Raw genomic sequence first — 21664 nt, 5'->3', positions numbered from 1 at the left:
ATTACATAGCAATGCATGACTTCATCACCAAAGAAATGAAAATATTTTTGAATAAGTTGATTTGTCCCCAAATCTGTCCACTTCTCCAATAGGAAAAAAAAATGTTATCAGCTTGGTATATATCTTCCAGATATGTATTTGGTATATTTATATATATCTAGAAAATATATGGTATTGATTGTATGTACGTGTTTTGATGAATAGTATATTGTATAAATGAATAAATAGTATATTGTTGATCCTCTCAATAACGTTTTCTCAGAGTTTCTTGGTTAGCAATTCTGGTTAAAAGGGTTCCATACCACCATTTCTATCTCAGGCACAGCTGTGAAGGAGATGAAATTCTTTCTTGGGTTCTATTATTTTGCTCATTATATCCCTTTCCCATCTTCAGTTTTCTTTTTTTTTTTAAGTTTTTATATTAATTCCAGTTAGTTAACATACAGTGTAATATTAGTTTCAGGTGTACAATATAGTGATTTAACACTTCATCTATCATCCTGTGCTCATCAGGACAAATGCACTCCTTATTCCCCATCACCTATTTCACCCATCCCCCCACCACCTCCCCTTGTAACCATCAGAGCCTTTCTTGTTTTGCCTCTTTCTTTTTTTTTTTCTCCCTTTGCTTGTTTGCTTCACTTCTTAAATTCCACACAAGTAAAATCATATGGTATTTGTGTTTCTTTGACTGACTTGTTTCACTTAGCATTAATACTCTCTAGCTCCATCCACATCATTACAAACGGCAAGATTTCATTCTTTTTATGGCTGAATACTAGTCCATTGTATAAATGTACCACATCTTCTTTATCCATTCATCAATTGACAGACAATAAGGCTGTTTCCATAATTTGGCTAGTGTAGATAATGCTGCTGTAAACATCAGGGTGCATGTATCCCTTTGAATTAGTGTTTTTGTATTCTTTTTGTAAATACCTTGTAGTGCAATTCCTGGGTCATAGGGTAGTTCTATTTTTAACTTTTTGAGGAACCTCCAATACTGTTTTCCAGAGTGGCTGCATCACCTTCATTTTTCAGTCCCTCCTCTTTCTTTCCTTATCCCATCACTTAGACTTCGAGGAAGAGATTTCTGTTCTTCACTTTGAACTTAAATCAGCATGTTACTTATAACATTTATGTATTAATCCTTGGCACCAAGTATAAAATAAAAAGCTTCTTTCTAGTTCAAAGAACTTCCAATACCACTAAGACAGTGGGGAAATGTTTTAGGGAACATGAGGTTTCTTTTTTTGTCCCTTAAGTCCTACCTATTAAGTACCTACTCATTCTGTGAGGCCATGAAGCCAACTCAGCCCAAGAAGATTTTGAAAGGAAGAGTACATGTTTTGAGTAGGCCTTCCGTTTGATTATAGAACCACTTGTTGGAATTCCAATTAATAATTTGAAATTATGGTCTCCTCTGCTCAGCCAGAAGCAAGGCACTGAAGAGTTAAGAAGATTGCTCGGTATTACCAAATGAAAAGGAAACAGGTTATTTACTCTGAGAATATCTGCATCACTACAGCTGTTAGATGATAAAAATGGTTGTAATGCAGTTAAGAAACTACTGGCCCTAAAAAAAAAAAAAAAAAAGAACTCTTAGGTTCTCAACCCCCACTTTGGGCTCTTCTGAGGTCATTTGGATCCCAAGCATTAGAAAAAAAAAATTTGACTGCTATTTCTGTGGAATTCAAATTCACCATCCTGGGGCTGTTTTTTTACTTTGAAGAGTGCGTACCGTCTTGCTAAGAATCGGACATAATAGTAACCATTTTGTTTGCTTTATATTTTATTAGAACCCTCAGATTTAATAAGGTTTAATAATTAGGGTGCCCATTTTATGGGTGAAGACATTGAAATTTAAGGTGGCCTTCTTAGTGATTATTTCATAATTCAAACTGAGATGAAGAGAACTTCAAAGTCTTTTCCATTAAACCTTGCAGCTTCTTTTCATATCCTTTTGTTTTTGTTTTTGTTTTTGTTTTTGTTTTTTAATTATTGAATGGAAGGGGCACTGAGTGGCTAGTCAGTTAAGTGTCCACTCTTAATTTCTGCTCAGGTCATGATCTCAGGGTCATGGGATCAGGCCTGGTGTGGGGCTCTGCCCTCATCAGGGAAAAGACTGCTTGATATTCTCTCTTTCCCTCCCCCGCACTCACGAGCACACTCTCTCCCTCTCTTTCAAATAAATAAATAAATAAATCTTTAAACAATATTGCATAGATTGTTTTACAACCAGTCTTATATAATATTTTGGACTCTCACTCTTGGTGTCTTCTTTTTATAAAGTTTAAAAAATGGAGTATTCACAATTAGGTATGAATGTAATTTGCCGTCTTAAAAATTCCAGCAACCAAAACCCATCTAAAGGCTTGCTGATAGGAATTTTCTTTTCGCTTAAATGCATCTGCTAGCTAACATAAAGACCAATAGTGAGAAGCCACTTAATCAAGTCTGTTCACTGACAAAACTTGTTTCTCCATTGCAAATTCTTAGATTTATGAAAGCTTCGTGTTCTTTTGAGGGATTACATAGAGTATTTCTCTGTGTCTTAACAATGTCCTGGCCGTGTTTTGAAGAGATATTATACTTTTCTTTCTCTAGCTTCATTTATCTGACATTGTATGACTTTTTTTTTAAATTTTGGTTTTATTTTTATTTTTATCTGACATTGTTTTAATGTAATGGACTCTTGTAGCTTGGGTTTTTAGCTTCTTTTTATTATTGCAAAATCAGTTGCTGCTACTTCAGATTATTTTCCTGTGAAGATACAATATTTGCACCAGGTATAATTTTTGTTTATATATCATGTTGCATTTAGCGAAAATACAGGTACTCTAGAATAACCTGCTTTTATGTTTGTATTCTTAATTAATATATTTACTCTGTCTTGACACTTAAACTCATTGAAGCAAAATTTTTTATTAGAAAATAAAATTATTTAGTCTTTTATTTCTTGCAACAATTTCAGTCATTTTGCTTTGGAAAGAGAATGCTATTTGAGTCTAACAACATACCTTAAGGTTATTAAGCGTATTTATGTATAGTAAACTTTAAATAATTAGGAAATTATTAAAATATCAACTTAGTCTATTGAATTTTCAGTTAAGAATGACTTAAGCATCTTCACAAGGTAAAATACCTCTGGTATTTAGTGTGCTTTATATTACTCACACAGTGGAGCTCTTTTAGGTGAGTGTGGGTGACGATATTTTGACATGGTGAGATATATATTACTGAGATGCCAAGACCTTGTGTGTATGTCTGTTTTATTCACTGAAACCATCCTGCAAGTATCTGTGAAATGGCTGAGGGTTAGCATTCCATATGTACTTGTGGTTGATGTTTCAGAAATACAAGCAAGAAATTTTGTGTCTGTGAGCTTCTTGGATTGAAAGGATCTTCCAAAAAGTGTTCTCAGATGCTCAGATTGTTCATGGATCCAAATTTAAAGAACAAATTCCGTAACACCACTGGCAATATCACTAAGTCCACTACAACCTTTATAGTCAGTCTTTTTGCATGGTTCAGTTAAGTTCACTTCTGAAATACTGGCCAGTTTTCATTTACTAGTTGAGGTGTTGTCACAATAGCATAAGTTCTTCCATTCTAGGAATGTTAACTAACAATAACTTTTTCTTTTTTTCTTTCTTTCTTTCTTTTTTTAAAATTTTATTTATTTATTTATTTTTTTATTAGAGCATCAGGGCATCGGGCCTTATCCTCTTGGAAACCATTCTTTTTGGGTCTCTGCTGCTATACTTTCCAGTAAGTAACATAATTGAATTTTAAAAATAGCCATTTGTTTTATTTTGCTCAGGCAGTAAATTTTATGTATGTGTATGTGTATTTATATATATCTGTGTGTATGTGTATATAAATGTATATGTATGTATATTATAGTATATATAACTATTCATATATATATATTACTTTTTTATATATCAATATACAAGTTTATATGCCCATATCTATATATAATAGACATATAAAGTAAAAAAGTAAAGTGGAGGTAATCATACTTTTCTTCCCAAATTTGCCAGGAGGGTTAACTGCTTAAGTGAGCTAACATAAAAAAGGTGTGCTTGATATGTATGCTTGCATATACATATGTGTATACATATAAATAAGGGTTTCCTTCTTCCCTCTCTACTTGAATCAAAACCATGAGACACGCCAACAAGTTTGTGATGAAAAATTCCAGATGGTCACGTACAAAAATAAAGTAAATAGGTGTGTGGTATTATGGCATAGATAATCCTAGTAGACTCTTCCTATCACACTAGCAACCTGTCTATAACCACAAGGTAAGTACTAATTTTCCTAATTTAATTCAGCCAATTTATATTCAGCAGTTACTGTGTGTTAAGTACTTATGCTAAACTGGGAATTTTTTGTGAGTGAGAGAAACTGGATTTCTCCTCTCAGGCAGCTTATAGTTTACAGAATGAAATGAGTCAGTACAGGCAATTACTATATAATTGAAAAAAGCCAAGAGGCTGTGGAGACTGGGTGCTGTGGAGACTCCTAGGAGAGACAACTAAGCCTAGGGAATGAAATATCACTCAACTGAGCTCTGAAAGATGAGTGGATGTTAGAGAAGAAAAAGGTAGGGCTTCCATGGCACCATGTTCTTTTTGGGTTACCTCTTACTTCACTAGCTGCTCCATTTCAGCCTTCTTTGCTGATTCTTAATCTTCTTTCCCACCTCTTACTACTTAAGTGCCTCAGGCAGCAGTCCTAGTGGAGCTTTTCTGATTCTACATTCTCCCTCGGTGATCTCATCTAGCCTCAAAGCTTAAATACTATTTAAATGCAAATACTCCCAAATTCGTATCTCCAACTTAGACCTTTCCCCCGAGCTCCAAACTCATATTCAATTACTTACTCTACAACTCTGAGGGTCCACCAGAATTCCCTACCATGTTCTTCACTGAGATACTTGGTCTCCTACACCCCCAAAGTCAGTCTCCCTATCTCCACTGATGACAACCTTGTTCCACTAGTTACTCAGGCTAAAACTTGGGAGTCCTTCTTGACAACTTTCTTTTTCTCACATCCATCAGAAACCTTCCAAAACATACTAAAAACCCAGCCACTCCCTCTACCTCATTCAGTGCTACCATCCTGGTCTAAACCACAATCAGCCTCTTCTGGATTATTGTAATAGTCTCTCCCTGGCCTCTGTCCCTCCACACTAACCCCCCCCCACCAATGATCTATTTTCAAAGTATCAGCTTGTTGTAATTCCCAAGTTAGACTATGCCACACCTCAAAACGTTCAAAAGGTTCACAATTCTACTTATAGTAGAATTCTTAGAATGAGCTCCAAGACCTAACATGATTCGGATCCTGCCCCCTCCATTACCCCATTTTCTAATCTTCTTCCCCACTCAGTGTTTATAAGGTTCTTGATTTATTCGAGTCTTCTACTTCTAGAATTATATTTATTCTTAAGATAGAAATTTATTTGGATATAATCATTTAAACTTTTTCTATAAAATCATCCATGTTACTGAAGTCTAATTTACTAGTATGGAGTTATGCATGGTAATTAATAACAGAAGCAATATAATACAAAGCGTCCCTATCATGCATGGGACTGTTTCCGTATAAATGGCAAGTTGTGTATCATAACTTTTCATTTTCCCTATAGAACTATCAGAAAGATGTTTAACCCAAGTTATAGGATCACCCAATTAGGAAGTAAAAGACCCAAATGCTTCACTAATCTGAGTAATAATCATCTGAATATCTGTTGTTGCAGTCACCATCATCTTTTTCCTGAACCTCTGCTATTTAAAAAATACATTTTCTATCCAGTAGCCAGAGGGTATTTTAAAATACAAAATCTAATCTGTTACTACTTCTATAGCTAGCTTCCCACTGTTCTTAGAATAAAGATCAAAACCCTTGATATGGTGTATGATGTTATATATAATGAGGTACTTGCCCACCTCCCCAGCCTCATCCAATACCACTTTTCTTCTCACTTTCTGCCCCCACCTACTCTGACCTTCTTTCAGTTCACAAATGATACATAATCTCTCTCATGGTGTATTATAATGGCTCCCCAAAAATGTCCACTGTCCTAATCCCTGGAACCTATAAATATGTTACCTTACATGGAAAATGGGACTTTGCAGATGTGAAGAAATAAAGGACTTTGAGGTAGAGATTATCCTGGATTATGTAGATGGGTTCAAGGGTCCTAAATGAAAATGAGAACAGGAGAGAGAGAACCAAAGAGAAAGTATCATGAAAAAGATTGGACTGGCTCTTGCTGGCTTTGAAGATGGATGAAAGAGGCCACAAGCCAAGGGATTCAGGCAGTCTCTAGAAGCTGGAAAAGGCAAGGAAACAGATTCTTCCCAAGAACCTCCAGAAAGAACACCTTGATTTTAACTCTGTAAGATCTATTTTGAACTTCTAAATTCTGGAACTGTGAGATAATAAGTCTATATTGTTTTAAGCCACTGAGTTTGTCATAATTTGTTACAGCAGCAATAAGAAATGAATACACCTCTTGATATAGGACATTTTCACATGCTTTTCCTTCAGAAACAGTCCTCTTATCTTCTTTCTCCCCACCATCTTACCCCTTCTTCTGCCTAACTAACAACTTGTCTGGTCATCCTTCAGATTTCTACTTAAATATCACTTTTTTAAGAGAGCTTTCTTTCCTTGGATCCCAATCAGAGTCAAATTCCTTTTAGTAGTTTCTCATGGAATCCCACTCTCTTTCTTGACAACCCCCATCTCAGTTTGTAAGTTGATTAATGTCATTCTCCTGCACAAACTCTAGTTCTTTGAGAATAAGGAGATAATACGGTTTTTTTTTGCTCACAGTCGAGTACCTGTCACCATAGTTGAAGCACAGTCAATATGCAGTGAGTGAATTAATGAGGTTATACTTGAATGAATTTAGACCTGTACTGCAAACTAGTGGCTACTGTCCTATTGAAGTAGCTTCCAAAGACTCTGCTTGATTGTAGAAGACTAAGATTAATGATCCTTATTAATATTACTTTATTTAGTGATAACAGGCAGTAAAACACTTCTTTTTTTTTTTAAGATTTTTTATTTATTTATTTGACAGACAGAGATCACAAGTAGGCAGAGAGGCAGGCAGAGAGAGAGAGGAGGAAGCAGGCTCCCCACTGAGCAGAGAACGCGACGTGGGGCTCCATCCCAGACCCTGGGATCATGACCTGAGCCGAAGGCATAGGTTTTAACCCACTGAGCCACCCAGGTGCCCCAGTAAAACACTTCTTAATGTTATTTTGAGATGTTAGCAAAATTTCATTTTATTTTTATTTATAAGATTCATATTTATTCAAATCAAGTGGTTATATTAATGAGCATGGGTCTAAAATCTAGGAAATATTCTTGGGGCACCTGGGTGGCTCAGTGGGTTAAGCCTCTGCCTTCAGCTCAGGTCATGGTCTCATGGTCCTGGGATCGAGCCCCGCATCGGGCTCTCTGCTCAGCAGGGAGCCTGCTTCCCTTCCTCTCTCTCTCTGCCTGCCTCTCTGCCTGCTTGTTATCTCTGTCTGTCAAATAAATGAATAAAATCTTTTAAAAAATAAATAAATAAAATAAAATAAAATCTAGGAAATATTCTTAAAGCCTCTTAAATGGATGAAGTACTCTAAAAAACAAGAATATATGAAAGAAGAGTAAGTTTTATGCTGCTAAATGTTGAAGGCAGTTTTTGAAGACCCTTTCATTGACTGGTATACAATTTTGAAAGATATCTAATGATGATGTCAGACACAGAGGAAAAAAAGGGGAAAGAAATGGAAATTTAAGAGGAATGTAAAGATAGCACTTCTGCTTCGTAATTCTGATATACATGAGAGGGGGGGAAAAAAACAGAAAGGAAGACTTACCAAAAAAATTCTGTCTAACAGAAAGCTCATTATATTGACTTCATGCTTAATGAGCTATCTATTTTGTCTTTTATAATATATATTTTTCTGTAACTGCTTGAGGTATAAATATATAGTTCCCAAGTTTATACTGTGTACCTTGGTTTCAAATAAGTTAGTGTTTATGCCCTGAAGACAGAAGGGGTCAGGTTAATTAATGAAGATTTGGATGGAACATAAGATATAGGGGAAGAAAGGAGATTAAAATATACTATTGATTGAGTCTGGTAAGGAAAGTAATTTTATTTTAGATGAGAGAGAGAGATGATGTATCAGAAATTGATAGGAATCTTTTTGCTACATAGGGTGTGTATATGTGCATGGGTACATGTGCATAAAACATTCTTGACAAGAGGAGTAAGTAATTTGGTTATTGAACCAAGGCTCATTGACTTCCCTGGGTTTTGCAGAAATGAACTTTGTAACTTTTGGCTAGACTTTATGCTGCAAGGAAGATCTCTGTATTAAGTGATAAAGACGATTCCGTAAACCTAATATAGCCAAAAAGTCTAATCGTGTGATGATATAAATGTGATCTACACTTTCCTTATTTATTAAATATCTTACCAACTTTCTCTGTTCCTGGTGTGGTCCTTACCAAAATTGCTTGTGAAAGTTTTATGGGGCTTATAGTTTTTTGTTGTTGTTGTTTAAAGTGTGTTTGAATAAAGGAGAATTGTTTTCAGGGCTGGGTAACTCCATGGAAGGAGGCTTTGGGTATTCACTGTTCTGCTGAGTTGTTATGCAATGAGCCTTTTCTTCTTTTTATGCTGCATATTGTTGTTCAGATTTGCAAGAATTAAGGTTATTTTTGCCTTTTCTAAGCAATCTTAGACTACAGACGATTTCATAACAATGCTTATATTGGAAAGTCCAAATTAGAGATTATCATCATTGTGCAGATGAGGACAAACCAAAATCTGACTAAATTTAGCATTGTTATAATTGGATAGCAGAGACCGAAAGCATTTAAAACATTTTCTTACAGATTTTCAAAAGAGACTCATGATTTAAAGTCCATACATTTGTGAACAAATGATTAGTCTTCATAATCATCTAAAAACTTCAATATAATTTATAGAAGATAGAAAAAAAGAACTTTAAAATATCAACTAAACTATATTCTACCTGTTAAATTACATAAAATCACATTTTTATGGATTAGTAAATCATTTTACGTGATATGGAGTCTGGAAGTTCAAGTTTTTGACTTGACAAAACCACCAGTTTCAGCTATTTAGGTGAATTTTTTTCCTATAACCTTGATTAACTCTTTGGTTGGCTGATGAGCCTTTCTATACCCAAATGTGTATAAATAAATAAATGCTAATTTTCATGTCCTTTCCCTACTCCACCCCACACCCAAAAATAAAGAACTGCAAAATATTAGAACAGGAAGGAACATCAGACACAACTTAGTCTTTGTTCAACCTCTATTTTGCAAATGAAAGGAGAGTCTGAGAGAAACTGTAACTTATCCAACTTCTCTCAACTAAGTAGTGAGAAAGCCAAGATTAGAATCTAGTCTCTTGACTCCTGGTCTACCACTCCTTTCATTCTATGACAGTATTTGGGATAGAGGGATGAATGTATGATTGAGACAACATTGGACAGGATAATCAGGAATGCCCATGTTCTACCCCCTTTTCAGACACCTTTCCTCATTAGGTCTCCAAGGAAATAAAAGGCAAGAGGATAAAAGAGGGAACCAATTTAAAATAGCTTATGGTTTGATTGTAAGACCCAATGTAAAACTGCTATGAGCATGCTGTTGAACCATATGATGTTTCTGATACTGAACCATTTTACTTTAAAAAATGGCTGTTTTATATTTGAACCTAACAAATAACCCTACAGACCATATCAAGTTGGTTTCAGTGGCTCAGGACCTAAGACTACTTTTTTTATTATCACCCCAAAGCCTGAAACTAAAGCTCAGATTTTTTTTTTTTTTTTTTTATCTCCAGTGTAGAGCACACACAATTCAGAAGCAGAGGAAAAACAGGAGCATATTGTTCTGAGCACAGAGCTTATGGGAGGGAAATAAAGGACAGAGAATTGAAAGCAGGGAGGGAGAGTAAGAATGTGACCGTGAGAATATAGCTAAAGCAGCTGAGCTTTTAATCCATTATTAATATAATTATTTATTTTAAAGCTCAAGTTAACCTAAATTTGCCCAGTGAAGACCCTTTAAGCTAGCTCCTGCATTCTTTTCATATTCATTATCCCAAGCACTTCCATGCATTCTAGTTCAATAGAGAGTACTTTCCCTAGCCCAGCCCTGGAATCAGCCTTTTCTCCAAGGAGCCCTGGTTCTTTTTTGGAGTGAAATGGTAGCAGTTCATCATAAGACCGATTTACTTCCACTGTGACAAACATAGGGCACAAAGTTCCCAATTTTACAACTAGGCCAGTGTTTCTCAAACCTCAGTTATCTAGGGGTTTTTGTAAGGAGATTTCTCCTCAACTCCTTAAATCCTTAAAACACAGTTTTTTAAGCTGATCTAGACTGCATCTTACCTGGTGTCATTTAGATCCATTTGGATGAATCCAGAGCAAAAGGGGAAAAATAAATTGGAAGGATAGTTAAATACTCATAAGCTTAGCAGTACTGTCAAGAAAACAGTAGTGTGGGAATAGTCGTTTCATGCCAAGGTAGCTCAAAGAGTATGGGAATAGAAGACTCTTTTTTTTTTTTTTTGTAAGACTTCATTTGAGAGAGAGGGAGAGAGTGTATGTGCACATATGCTTATGTGCTTCCGAGTAGGGAGAGGAGCAGAGGGAGAGGAAGAGGATTTGCCTGCAGACTCTGTGCTAAGCATAGAACCTAGCATGGGTCTCGATTCCAAGACCCTGAGATCATGACTGAGCTGAAACCAAGAGTTGGATGTTCAACTGGCCGAGCCACCCAGGTGCCCAGGAATAGAAGACTCTTAATCCCCAAACTGCTCACTAATTTTGGGAATATTGGTTAAAATATTGAGATTAAAAGACAAAACCAGTCCACCTCCTTCAAGGGAGCTTAACGATTATGCCACTAAGACATTGTTTCCTTTTATAGGATAGGTTAGAGGAATAGAAGAAATGGTTATAAATATCCTGGAATTCTGTGCAGTTCCATTTATCCACTTGTTCCTATATTCTTCCCTCAGCCTACCAGAGAGAAGACTGATTGTTGGTGGTTTTGGTCTTTTACTCATAAAAGCATGGAGGCTAGCCAGTATGCATATTCCAGGGTATCTGGTTAAGAATCTTAGATCATGGGACGCCTGGGTGGCTCAGTTGGTTAAGCCGTTGGGTGGCTCAGTTGGTTAAGCCGCTGCCTTCGGCTCAGGTCGTGATCCTGGGATCCTGGGATCGAGTCCCACATCGGGCTCCTTGCCCGGCAGGAAGCCTGCTTCCTCCTCTCTCTCTGCCTGCCTTTCTGCCTGCTTGTATGTACTCTCTCTCTCTGACAAATAAATAAAATCTTAAAAAAAAAAAAAAGGAATCTTAGATCAGTGTATTCTATGTCAGGAATTAAGTAATTATCTACCTTTACATGAAGGAGTTTTAATAAACTGAGAAAGCCTTAAATTATTGGGAATTTGACCCCTGGCTTTAGTTTGTCAGTGAAAAAGCAACAGTGTTTACATTTTTGCTAAAATACCAATTAGACTGTATTCCTTTTAAAAATACTATGTTGATTGTTTGAAATATAATAATTGCTATTACTTCCAAACTAGGCACAAAGAAAAAAATCATAACCAAACAACCAAAGTCCATATCATCCAGAAATAATCACTGTATACATTTGATCATTGGAGACATCTGTGTGTGCACATTTATAAGTTGAAATAAAAAATGGATGAATAGTAGAAATCAAGATACAAATCTAAGACATTTTATAGAAAATTAATTATAATCCTTATTGTTTTAACCAAAAAACTGAAGCAAAACTAAAAATGTTACTAACTTTTAGATAAATGAATCTTCACAACAAGCATTGTTAGTTCTAATAGATCGTTATCTAAAGTTAAAAAAGACTATAAAGGGGCACCTGGGTGGCTCGGTGAGTTAAAGCCTCTGCCTTTGGCTCAGGTCATGATCCCAGGGTCCTGGGATCGAGCCACACATCGGGCTCTCTGCTCAGCAGGGAGCCTGCTTCCTCCTCTCTCTCTGTCTGCCTCTCTGCCTACTTGTGATCTCTGTCTAATAAATAAATAAAATCTTAAAAAAAAAGACTATAAAATGTTTTAAAAGTTGGGTTAATTCTTCTTCACTTAGCTATGTGTTTCAACTTTAGACAGTATCACTTGACTTCAGCTGGAACAGCTAAGAAATCAAACATAAATACATTTCCTATTGGCCCTTCCCTTTACTTTTTGATTTTTGTTAATAATTTTTTTTTAATTTATTATTTATTTGACAGAGATCACAAGTAGGCAGAGAGGCAGGCAGAGAGAGAGGAAGGGAAGCAGGCTCGCTGCGGAGCAGAGAGCCCGATGCAGGGCTCGATCCCAGGACCCTGGGGTCATGACCTGAGCTGAAGGCAGAGGCTTTAACCCACTGAGCCACCCAGGCGCCCCATGATTTTTGTTAATAATTTTTGAATTGCTGGGGCATCTGGGTGGCTCAGTGCGTTAAGCCTCTGCCTTTGGCTTAGGTCATGGACTCAGGGTCCTAGGATCAAGCCCCACATCGGGCTCTCTGCTCAGTGGGGAGCCTGCTTTTCCCTCTCTCTGCCTGCCTCTCTGCCTACTTGTGATCTCTCTCTCTCTCTGTCAGATAAATAAATAAAATCTTTTAAAAAATAATTTTTGAATTGTTAACATTCATAATGTATGTATAATATGCAATTATGAAACTATTATACACATAGTTGTTTAACCTTAAGTCTGTATTAAATAGGTTTAATATTTTCCACTAGTCTTTGTAACCTGCCTTCTTCATTCCTCAGTTCTTTATTTTGATTTGTCCCTTGGTTTTCGTTAACAGATTTTTCATGAAGGAAAAAGAGTTGTATAGTTCTTGAGTTCTTATATGCTTGAGAATCTCTACCCATTGTCCTTATACATGAAGAATAATTTTTTTCATGAAGAATAATTTAGTTGAGTATAAAAATTTCAGGACACACTTTCTATTGCTTAGAACTTTATATCCATTATCTGGATACTTTCAGCTCTTGAAATAGCCTGATTGCATTCTTCAGTCTTGAAACTAAATATTATCTTGAAATTTATCATTCTGTATTATTGTTTTTTCTTAGATCATGGTGTTTCTTTTCAATATAAAGATGTAAGGCCTCTTCCGTTCCTGGAATTTAAAATATATATTTATTTAATTTTTTGTTTCTTCTTCAGGAGCAGGAATTATGTATGCATTGGATTTCTTTTCCTTCTTTTTCTATAATGTTTCTAGTCATTTCTATATCTTTGCTCTTTTCTATTTTGGTTTGTGTGTTTCCATCGAGCCTTTATTCTGTGACCTTTACACTATTCTCAGGTGTGTTTATTCTGCTTGAGTCGATTCTTATATTCCTTTAACCTCTCTACTGTTTTTATTTTATTTCCATTTTCACTTTATCCCTTCTTCTCCAGCTTTCTTGGAGCAATTTTATCTCTTTCTCTGTTTTTCTTATCTCTTCTTTGATTCTAATATCTTCTTCTTTGAGCTTCTTTATGAGAGGGAACATGTTTTTTTATAATTCCTTTGAGGCCATGAGAATTATTTATTTGAACTTGTGCCAATTTTCTTGGGTAACATCACTTTTGTTGTCCATTCTTCATGTGCCCTTTTCCTCCAGTATTTAAACAAAGAGTCTGTGCTGGTTCCTTTCTGATTTCTTTTTTGTTATAATTCTTTTTTATTGCAGTAAAATATGCACAAATATAAATTAACCATTTTAATTATTTTTAATGTATAATACATTCATAGTGTTGTGCCATCATCACCACTGTTTCCAGAACTTTTCCATCATCCCCAATTAAAACTCTTCCATTGAATAATAATTTCTCATTCCTCCTTTACCCCTAGTTGTTGGTAACCTCCATTCTACTTTCTGTCTTGAATTTGCCTGTTGTCAGGTACTCATATTAAGTGGGATTGTATGGTATTTGTCCTTTTGTATCTTGCTTATTTCACTTAACATCATGTTTTCAGGGTTCATCCATGTGGTAGCACATGTCTGAATTTCATTCCTTTTTACAGCTGAATAATATTCCATTGTATGTATAATACCACATTCTGTTTACCATTCATCTGTGATAGACATTTAGGTTGTTGTCTCCTTTTAACTATTGTAAATAATGTCGCTATGAACACTGGTATCTGAGTCCCATTTTCCAGTTTTTCAGGTATATATATCTAGGAGTGAAATTGCTGGATCATATGGTAATTTAACTCTTAAGAAACTGCCAAATAGTCTTCCAATGTAGCTGCCGCAATTTAAATTCCCACCAGCAATGCACAAGGATTCCAGTTTTTCCGCATCCTTACCAACACCTGTTATTGTGTGTATTAAAAACAAAAAAAATTTAATAGCCAATCTAGTGAGTGTGAAGTGGTATCTCATTGTGGTTTTGATTCACTACTTTTCATTTTTTAAGAAAACAGTTTTTATAGGTAGCTATTTTATGAAGAACTAAGTGGTTAGCAGCAGGAAGCATAGATTGACACAGGCTACTTCTTTATTTTGAAGTCACGTGAAGCCACACAAATTTAGGTCATATTATAATCTGAGGCTTCGCCTTCCTCTTTTACTCACTTAAGGTCTGGTGGCCTTCCTCGGTTAGTGTACCACTTAGGTCTATCAACAAAGATGATGTGTCTCCAGATCTCTCTCCAATCTGGGATGACACTGTGTTTCTTTAGGAAAATTCCCCAGTTTCCTTTCAGCCCTCCTACGACAAATATTCACTCTCCAATGAATAGATCTGTTAGAATCATACTTTTTAATTACAAGCTTTTCAAGAGTGGGACCATGTCTGCTGCATCTGCTTCCATTATAGCACATTAAAAATGTATCGAGTTTCAATATAATTCTAGCTAAAGCAATTATACACATGCACATACACCTATATAATTGTACAGCTGTAAATCTCTTCTTTATCTCTGAGTTCCTTATGGAGAGGTAGAAAAGAATCTAGATCAAAAAGAGACTTTTTAAAAAAAAGTTTTATTTATTTATTCATGAGAGACAGAGAGAGAGATAGAGAAGCAGGAGCTGAGGGAGAAGCAAGGAGCAGAGAACCTGAGGCAGGACTCAATCCCAAGACACCAGGATCATGACCTGAGCCAAAGTAACCCTCTGAGCCACCCAGACTTTAATTCTAGCCTACACAGTCTTACATGACCTGGCCCCACTTTTACCTCTTTAACCTTGTGCTCCCCTGCTCTCTGCCTCTCTCACTCTGCGGCATCAGTACTGGTCTTGATGTTCTTCCTTGAGCAGGCTGGCAATCTATCCCACAGCCTTGACCTTGGCTGTTTCCTAGAGTAGTCTTAACCCACATATCTCCATGGCCAGCTCCCCACTCAGATATCAACTCTTCTGTGAAAGGAAGTTAAGGAACTCATTATTTTGTAATAAACAGGGAGAGGTTAATTCAAAAATTAGGACATTAAAGTGAGAATAAACCACCACAACCATAGAGAATTTCTAACAGTAGAGATGTGGAGGCAGAAATGTCACAGTTTGGCAGTAGACTAAGAACATAATAAATTACCCTGAGAATGCCTTTATAACAACAAATACGGAGATCCTGGCTCTGGCAATGAGAGAGAATTTGACAGTCAGATGGTTTGAGTCAAAAGATAAGAAAACAGCAGTGCCCTAGCTAGCATATTATAGCTCACTAGTAACAAAAGAAAGAAAGAGAGAAAGAGAAAGAGAACTAAAGAAAGAAAAAGAAAGAAAGAAAGAAAGAAAGAAAGAACACAAAAGGATAAAGTCTCAGTTCATTTCTAACTCCCTTGCTAGAGTTTATGGGGTAATGTCTTTGCCCATGAGAAAAAACACATCAGGAACTCATTCTGCCTCTTTTCCAAGTTACTATTTCTCCTCTGTTTACAAAAATTCATCTTAAATTTTCCTACACAGACCAGGACACTAGTAGTTAACTATTTCTGAAGTTTGGTTGTTTATTTTCAATTAATAAAAAGACCAACAAATTTATATTTTAGGTTTAAGGTATTATTTGTGAACGTGTGATTTTAGAGAACTTTAATAGTCTCTAAAAATATCCTCAGAATTGTTAGACATTTATATTAACAAACTACAAATACCATGATGTCCAGGTTTATCTCTGTGGTCTTATACATGAAAAATTTGACAGAAGAAGGTAAAAGATATCATTAAAGATGTTTAAGAGATAATTCATAAAATAGTCACAAACAGAATAGAAGTTGTGAAAGAATTGAAATTGGCAATGTACCTTTAAAAATAGTTTCCTCTTCAAAGCTATTAGAGGAAAAAATCATGAAGACTTGTATGAAAGGGCAGCAAGTATTCTTTTAAAAGTGACAAGAAGATGACGTTTTGACAAGGCAAATCATACCTTGAATGTCAGGGACGACACAATGTCACTAGGGAGTCGCAATACAGTGAAATGGATTTATTACTTAAAGAAAATAGCAAAAGAGATATAATCACTACATAGAATCATATTAACAAAAATCCAACATCAGAGTATCCTGAGCCTGGTATAAGTGTGATTGAAGAAAGCATTTGGACCTATAGCTTAAATTAGAAAGGTCAATGTGAACTTCTGGGCTAAAGGACAGATTGCTTTCCTAGAATGTATTGGAAAACTGTGTTAATTTTTATATTTCAGTTATACATTTACCTAAAAGCTGTGATTATTATATACAAATATCTCTTCACGTTATAATTTCTGTAATATGAAGAAAATAGATTAGTTGTATATTGTGAAAATATAATCATTATTGATAGACCTTTAGGAATACTTAATATAAATTATTTAAAGGAAATGTAATTTATGATTAGTTGTATAAAAATCTCCATGACTTGTCTGTTCTTGAGTATTCAAAGTGAGGTTTATTTTGAATGCCATCTCCAGACTTCAGCAATAATATAAATATGATTAATTGAAATAGAGACATGTTCAGATGACTTTCTGATCCAAACTTACTTTCAATTTAACTTTGATTTTCTTCATTCTTCACACTTTCATTTCTATACGAGAGTGTCTCCTTTTCATCATGCTTACAGAAATGTGGAATAAAATGCTTGCCCTGCTCTGTGGTCTTGTCCTCCTCACACATCAGTCATGCCGTCCTGTTGTTCATTGTGAAGAGGATATCAGAGCCTTTGCTGATCATATGGGTTTCTCTCAAAACAGTTGCACATTTTGCCATCTGATGTAAAGCACAGCATTTCATCAGATGCTCTGAAATAAAAGAGGCTCTAAAAAAAGAAGAGGTCAAGTGTATTTGACAAATGCTCCTACTTAGGGAGTCACAGCGAACACTTCTGGTTAAAGGCTTTGAGGTCTGCAATAAAGGAATGCATTTAAAACTGAGCCATTTCTCTATCTTACTTGATTTCATTATATCCTTTTCCACATAATACCTATTATATAACTTATCATTGTAAAATTAATAAATCTATAATAGTTGCCTTAAAGAATACATACCAAAAATCTCATCATGCTGTTTGATTCCATTTATACAGAGTTTGAAATTGTGTGTCTATGTGTCTGTGTATATAATGCAAGCATATGAGGTGAACCTTAAGAAAGCAGGAAAATGGCAAACACAAAATTCAGGATGATGGTTGCCTGAGACAGAGGGGAAGAGCATGGGATCAAGGAGAAAGAAGGGCATAAAGGAAGCTTGTATGAATAGTAATATTCTCTTTCTTAAACAGAGTGGTAGATAAATGGTTATGGATATTTATTGTATCTTTATATAAAAATCATCATGATAGATAGATAGATAGACAGACAGACGTGTTGTAAAGGTTGGAGGTTCAGAAGATGAAGAGGATCCAGCAAAGGAGACTGGGAATGATCTAGCAGGGAAGTAGGAGGAGGATCAGTTGAATTCATTCAAACACATTGTGTTTCAAGAAGGAGAGAGAAGAGAGGGGGTAACTCCTTCAGATGCTGCTGATTTGTCTTCTAAGATGAGGAACAACAATTGCCTACTGGACTTGGGAATGTTGAGGTGGTCTTGACAAGACCCGTTTTGGAGCAGTAGGGGGTGATGGAGATGAAACAGAGACAGCAAGTAAACCCCTTTTATCTATACGTTTCACAGTAAAGAGAAGTAGGGATTTGGGGTACTGGAGGAAGTTACAGGTCAAGCGACATTTTTTTAATGAGATAAATTACATGTTTGCATGGCTATGGAATGACCCCTAAAGATGGAAAGTGATGGTGTGGGAGAGACATGAATATTGTCATTAAGGGAAGCCCTTAGATAGGATCCAATATGTGGAGGGGCTGAACTTAGATCAGAACACATCCAGTTCACTCATTGATTAGTGAAAAAGGAGGTACTGGACCTTCTTTTCCAGAAATAGCAGATGAAAACCTGGGGTCAGCATACAAATTAGAACTGGAGTCATCTCTGAGGTGTAAGTTTGGGCTGTTTCTCTCATTTTCCTACTGTTCAGGGCTTCATGCTAGATTCAGGCAGTATCTCAGTGCAGTTGGCTGGGAATCTTACGAATAAACTGCTACCTCCTCGTAACTGAAGGTGACTTTTCAGACTTGGGGATCACTGCTCCACAGTCTGCCGTGATCTGGCTTCATGCATCTCCTCCTCCAGACAACTGTATGTTCGATGGCAAAATGACTGTCTCTGATGACATAATGACCAAGGTGATGGTTCTGTTCAGTCCAGGTTCAGGCACGTCTGTATCCATGCACTCTTCAAAGGCTGTCACTGTACTGGTCATTCGGTCACTTAGGCTATTTCTGCCATCATAAAGCAAATGAAAAATTCGGTAGTTACCTACTCTGCACGGACAGTACAGATCTTCAGGGCTACCATTGAACTGATCTGTGATAGAAGCTCAGATAGCATTTCAATTAAAAATTTAAACTGCAGGGTGCCTCTGTAGCTCCGTGGGTTAAGCATCTGCCTTTAGCTCAGGTCATGATCCTGGGGTCCTGGGATCAAGCTCTCCCTCAGGCTCCCTGCTCAGCAGGGAGTCTCTTTCTCCCACTCCCTCTGCTACCCATTCTCAACCTCTCTTTCTCTCTCTCTCTAATAAATACATCTTTTTAAAAAAACTTAAGCTACAAAAATGAATTAAACACTTATTTAACCCAGGCTTTTTGGCAGTTGTTCACAATCTTTATCCAGTCAACCTTTTGCCATTTTATTTCACCTTCTTGTCCCACTCTGTTTCAGTAGAATGTTGAAAGTAAAAGTCAAATGCTGAATGTTAACAATTTTTAGTTAAGGTTTAAGCAAAACTATTTTCACCTTGGAAATCTTGGTTTTTAAGGAAGCCTCACATTTGTCCTTCAGTGTCTTCTTAGTTCTTCCTTAGAACAATATATTCTATTTCTGCCCCTTTGTATTGGAAAGAAATGAATCCATGATTCTGGGGGAAAAGGTCTTACGGTAATGTTCTAAAAACGATGAGAAATAAATTCCTGTCTTCAGAGTCCTGGACTTCAGGGAGGGGCAGCAAGAAGAGGAAGGGAGGGAAGAAGGAGATTATCTCTCGTATTAACATTGTTAATGAATTTAGGGGAAAAGTAACAGTATTACAGAACAATTAAGCATTACAACTGTCATTTCTCTACTGCAGTATTACTGTACTATGCTTGGTTTTATAGTTGAGTTCCTGTGTTTCTCTCTTGACTAGAAACAGCAGCAAAAGGATCTCCTTAATAATAAGAGCTGACATCTATTCTGTGCTTTTCCATATCACATATCTGAAGTGCTTTCTATGGGTTATCTTATGTCTTCTACATCCTTGTATTTGCCAATGTGTAGCATAATGCCTGACATATAGTAAAAATCCAATGACTATTTCTCCAGTTACCTGTAAACAAGGAATTTGATGTGCCAACACCAGTGTAGAACTTTCACATTATAAAAAGGTCGCTACTTGATAATACGATGTAAAAGGCTCTGACAAACCCTTGTTACAGAGCCCTGCCTTCACGGTTGACATACTAACAAAATTAGAAATGTTCCTTAACTTTCTAGAGACACATGATTAAGTTATGTTAAAGCAATTGTTTCTTGAAAAACTTAATAAACTAGCTGATATACACCTTATCTCTTATTTACTTATATGATCAGCTTTACATTGTAGTGGTTAAGAGCATGTACTGTGGGGCCACTGTAACTGACACTTAGTAGCTGTGTGACCTTAGGTTAGTCATTTAACCTCTCTGGATGTCCATGGCCTTACCTGTAAAATCAGGATTATAAATGTACTGTTGGATGATTTTATGCATGCAAATGCTTAGAGTAGTGCCTGGCATATATTACGAGGTGTATATTAGTTAATAAAGTAGCATATCTTAAAGTAGTAGTTCTCTGACTTTGCAAGCATCAGAATCATCTAGGACTTGTTAAGCCCCAGTTTAGGAACGCTACCTCTACATTTCTGATTCCTAAATCTAGGGTAGGGTCAGAGAATTTGCATTTCCAATAAATTCCAAAGGAATGCTGCCGTCGCTGGTCCATGGTCCTGGAACCACACTTTGAAACCATTGGCCTACAGCCTTGCTTTTCAGACTTTTTGTTTTGTTTTACGTCAATCTGTCATAGACAAAGTCTTTGGTAAAATACAATAAATATTAATTAAGTAAAATGAAAAAAGCTAGTTATTTTGGATTGGAAGTTGATTTTGTTAGCAAATAAATGGGAATTTACATCTTCAAAAATGCAGACAATTCACTTAGCAAATAAAGTGAATGTGTGCACTGAAGTTTCATGTTAGTCTAGTCCCTTCTGGAATTTTAGCAATCCTTTTTTTTCCTATTTTTTTAACCTTTTTTTTTTTTTAAAGATTTTATTTATTTATTTGACAGAGAGAGAGAGATCACAAGTAGGCAGAGAGGCAGGCAGAGAGGGGGGAAGCAGGCTCCCTGCTGAGCAGAGAGCCAGGATGCAGGGCTCCATCCCAGGACCAAGAATCATGACCTGAGCTGAAGGCAGAAGCTTAACCCACTGAGCTACCCAGGCGCCCCTTTTTTACCTTCTTTTAAATGGAGACTAAAACATAACATATATATAGGTTCCTGGGCTTAAGATATGATTATCTTTGTGATGACGTTCTAGAACCTAGGTGAGGTTCGGTGGGGTGAGGTCCGGAGCCGATGACCAAGAAAGAATTCTTGAGACATCTTTGGTGCAAAAAGGTGGTTTATTAAAGCACAGGGACAGAACCCATGGGCAGAAAGAGCGGCTGCCCCGGGTTGTGAGGGATGGCAGGTTATGTACCCTGCGGCTGGGGGAAGGTGAGGGAAAGGGAGGTTTCAACGGAGCTTTCATATGCTAAAGAGGGCCTACCAGGTGCCGGGATACCGGAGGCCTTGCGGCTAGATCAATGTTGTCTTTTGGCAAGCCATTAACATCAAGATACTTGGGAGATTCCTGTCTTGCAGGATTGTGATCTCTGCAAGTTAACTATTTGTTTTTCTTTTAGGGCAGTCAGGGGTGCCTGAGGAATGTCACACATATTACCAAGGGGAGCGGGTGGAGAGGGGGTGCAAGGTGCCAGCTTTTGCTTTGTCCTCAGCCAGCCTCCGGCTCCC

General features: G+C 36.5%; 1 protein-coding gene across 1 annotated transcript in view; it reads left to right on the top strand.

The window, feature by feature from the left end:
* The window catches only part of LOC111155597 (G protein-coupled receptor 158), a 413796-nt gene that overhangs the window by 264165 nt on the left and 127967 nt on the right, over window positions 1-21664 (top strand). Inside the window, exon 5 of the mRNA XM_022515856.1 lies at window positions 3703-3771. Within this exon, the coding sequence (XP_022371564.1) occupies window positions 3703-3771 (69 nt within the window). The remainder of the gene's footprint in view (window positions 1-3702; window positions 3772-21664) is intronic.

The sequence above is a fragment of the Enhydra lutris genome, unplaced genomic scaffold (assembly GCF_002288905.1).
Source record: "Enhydra lutris kenyoni isolate GAN:26980312 unplaced genomic scaffold, ASM228890v2 scaffoldscaffold42, whole genome shotgun sequence".
NCBI lineage: Eukaryota > Metazoa > Chordata > Mammalia > Carnivora > Mustelidae > Enhydra > Enhydra lutris.
Note: the sequence above shows the minus strand (reverse complement) of the source record. Positions and strands in the feature narration are given on the sequence as shown.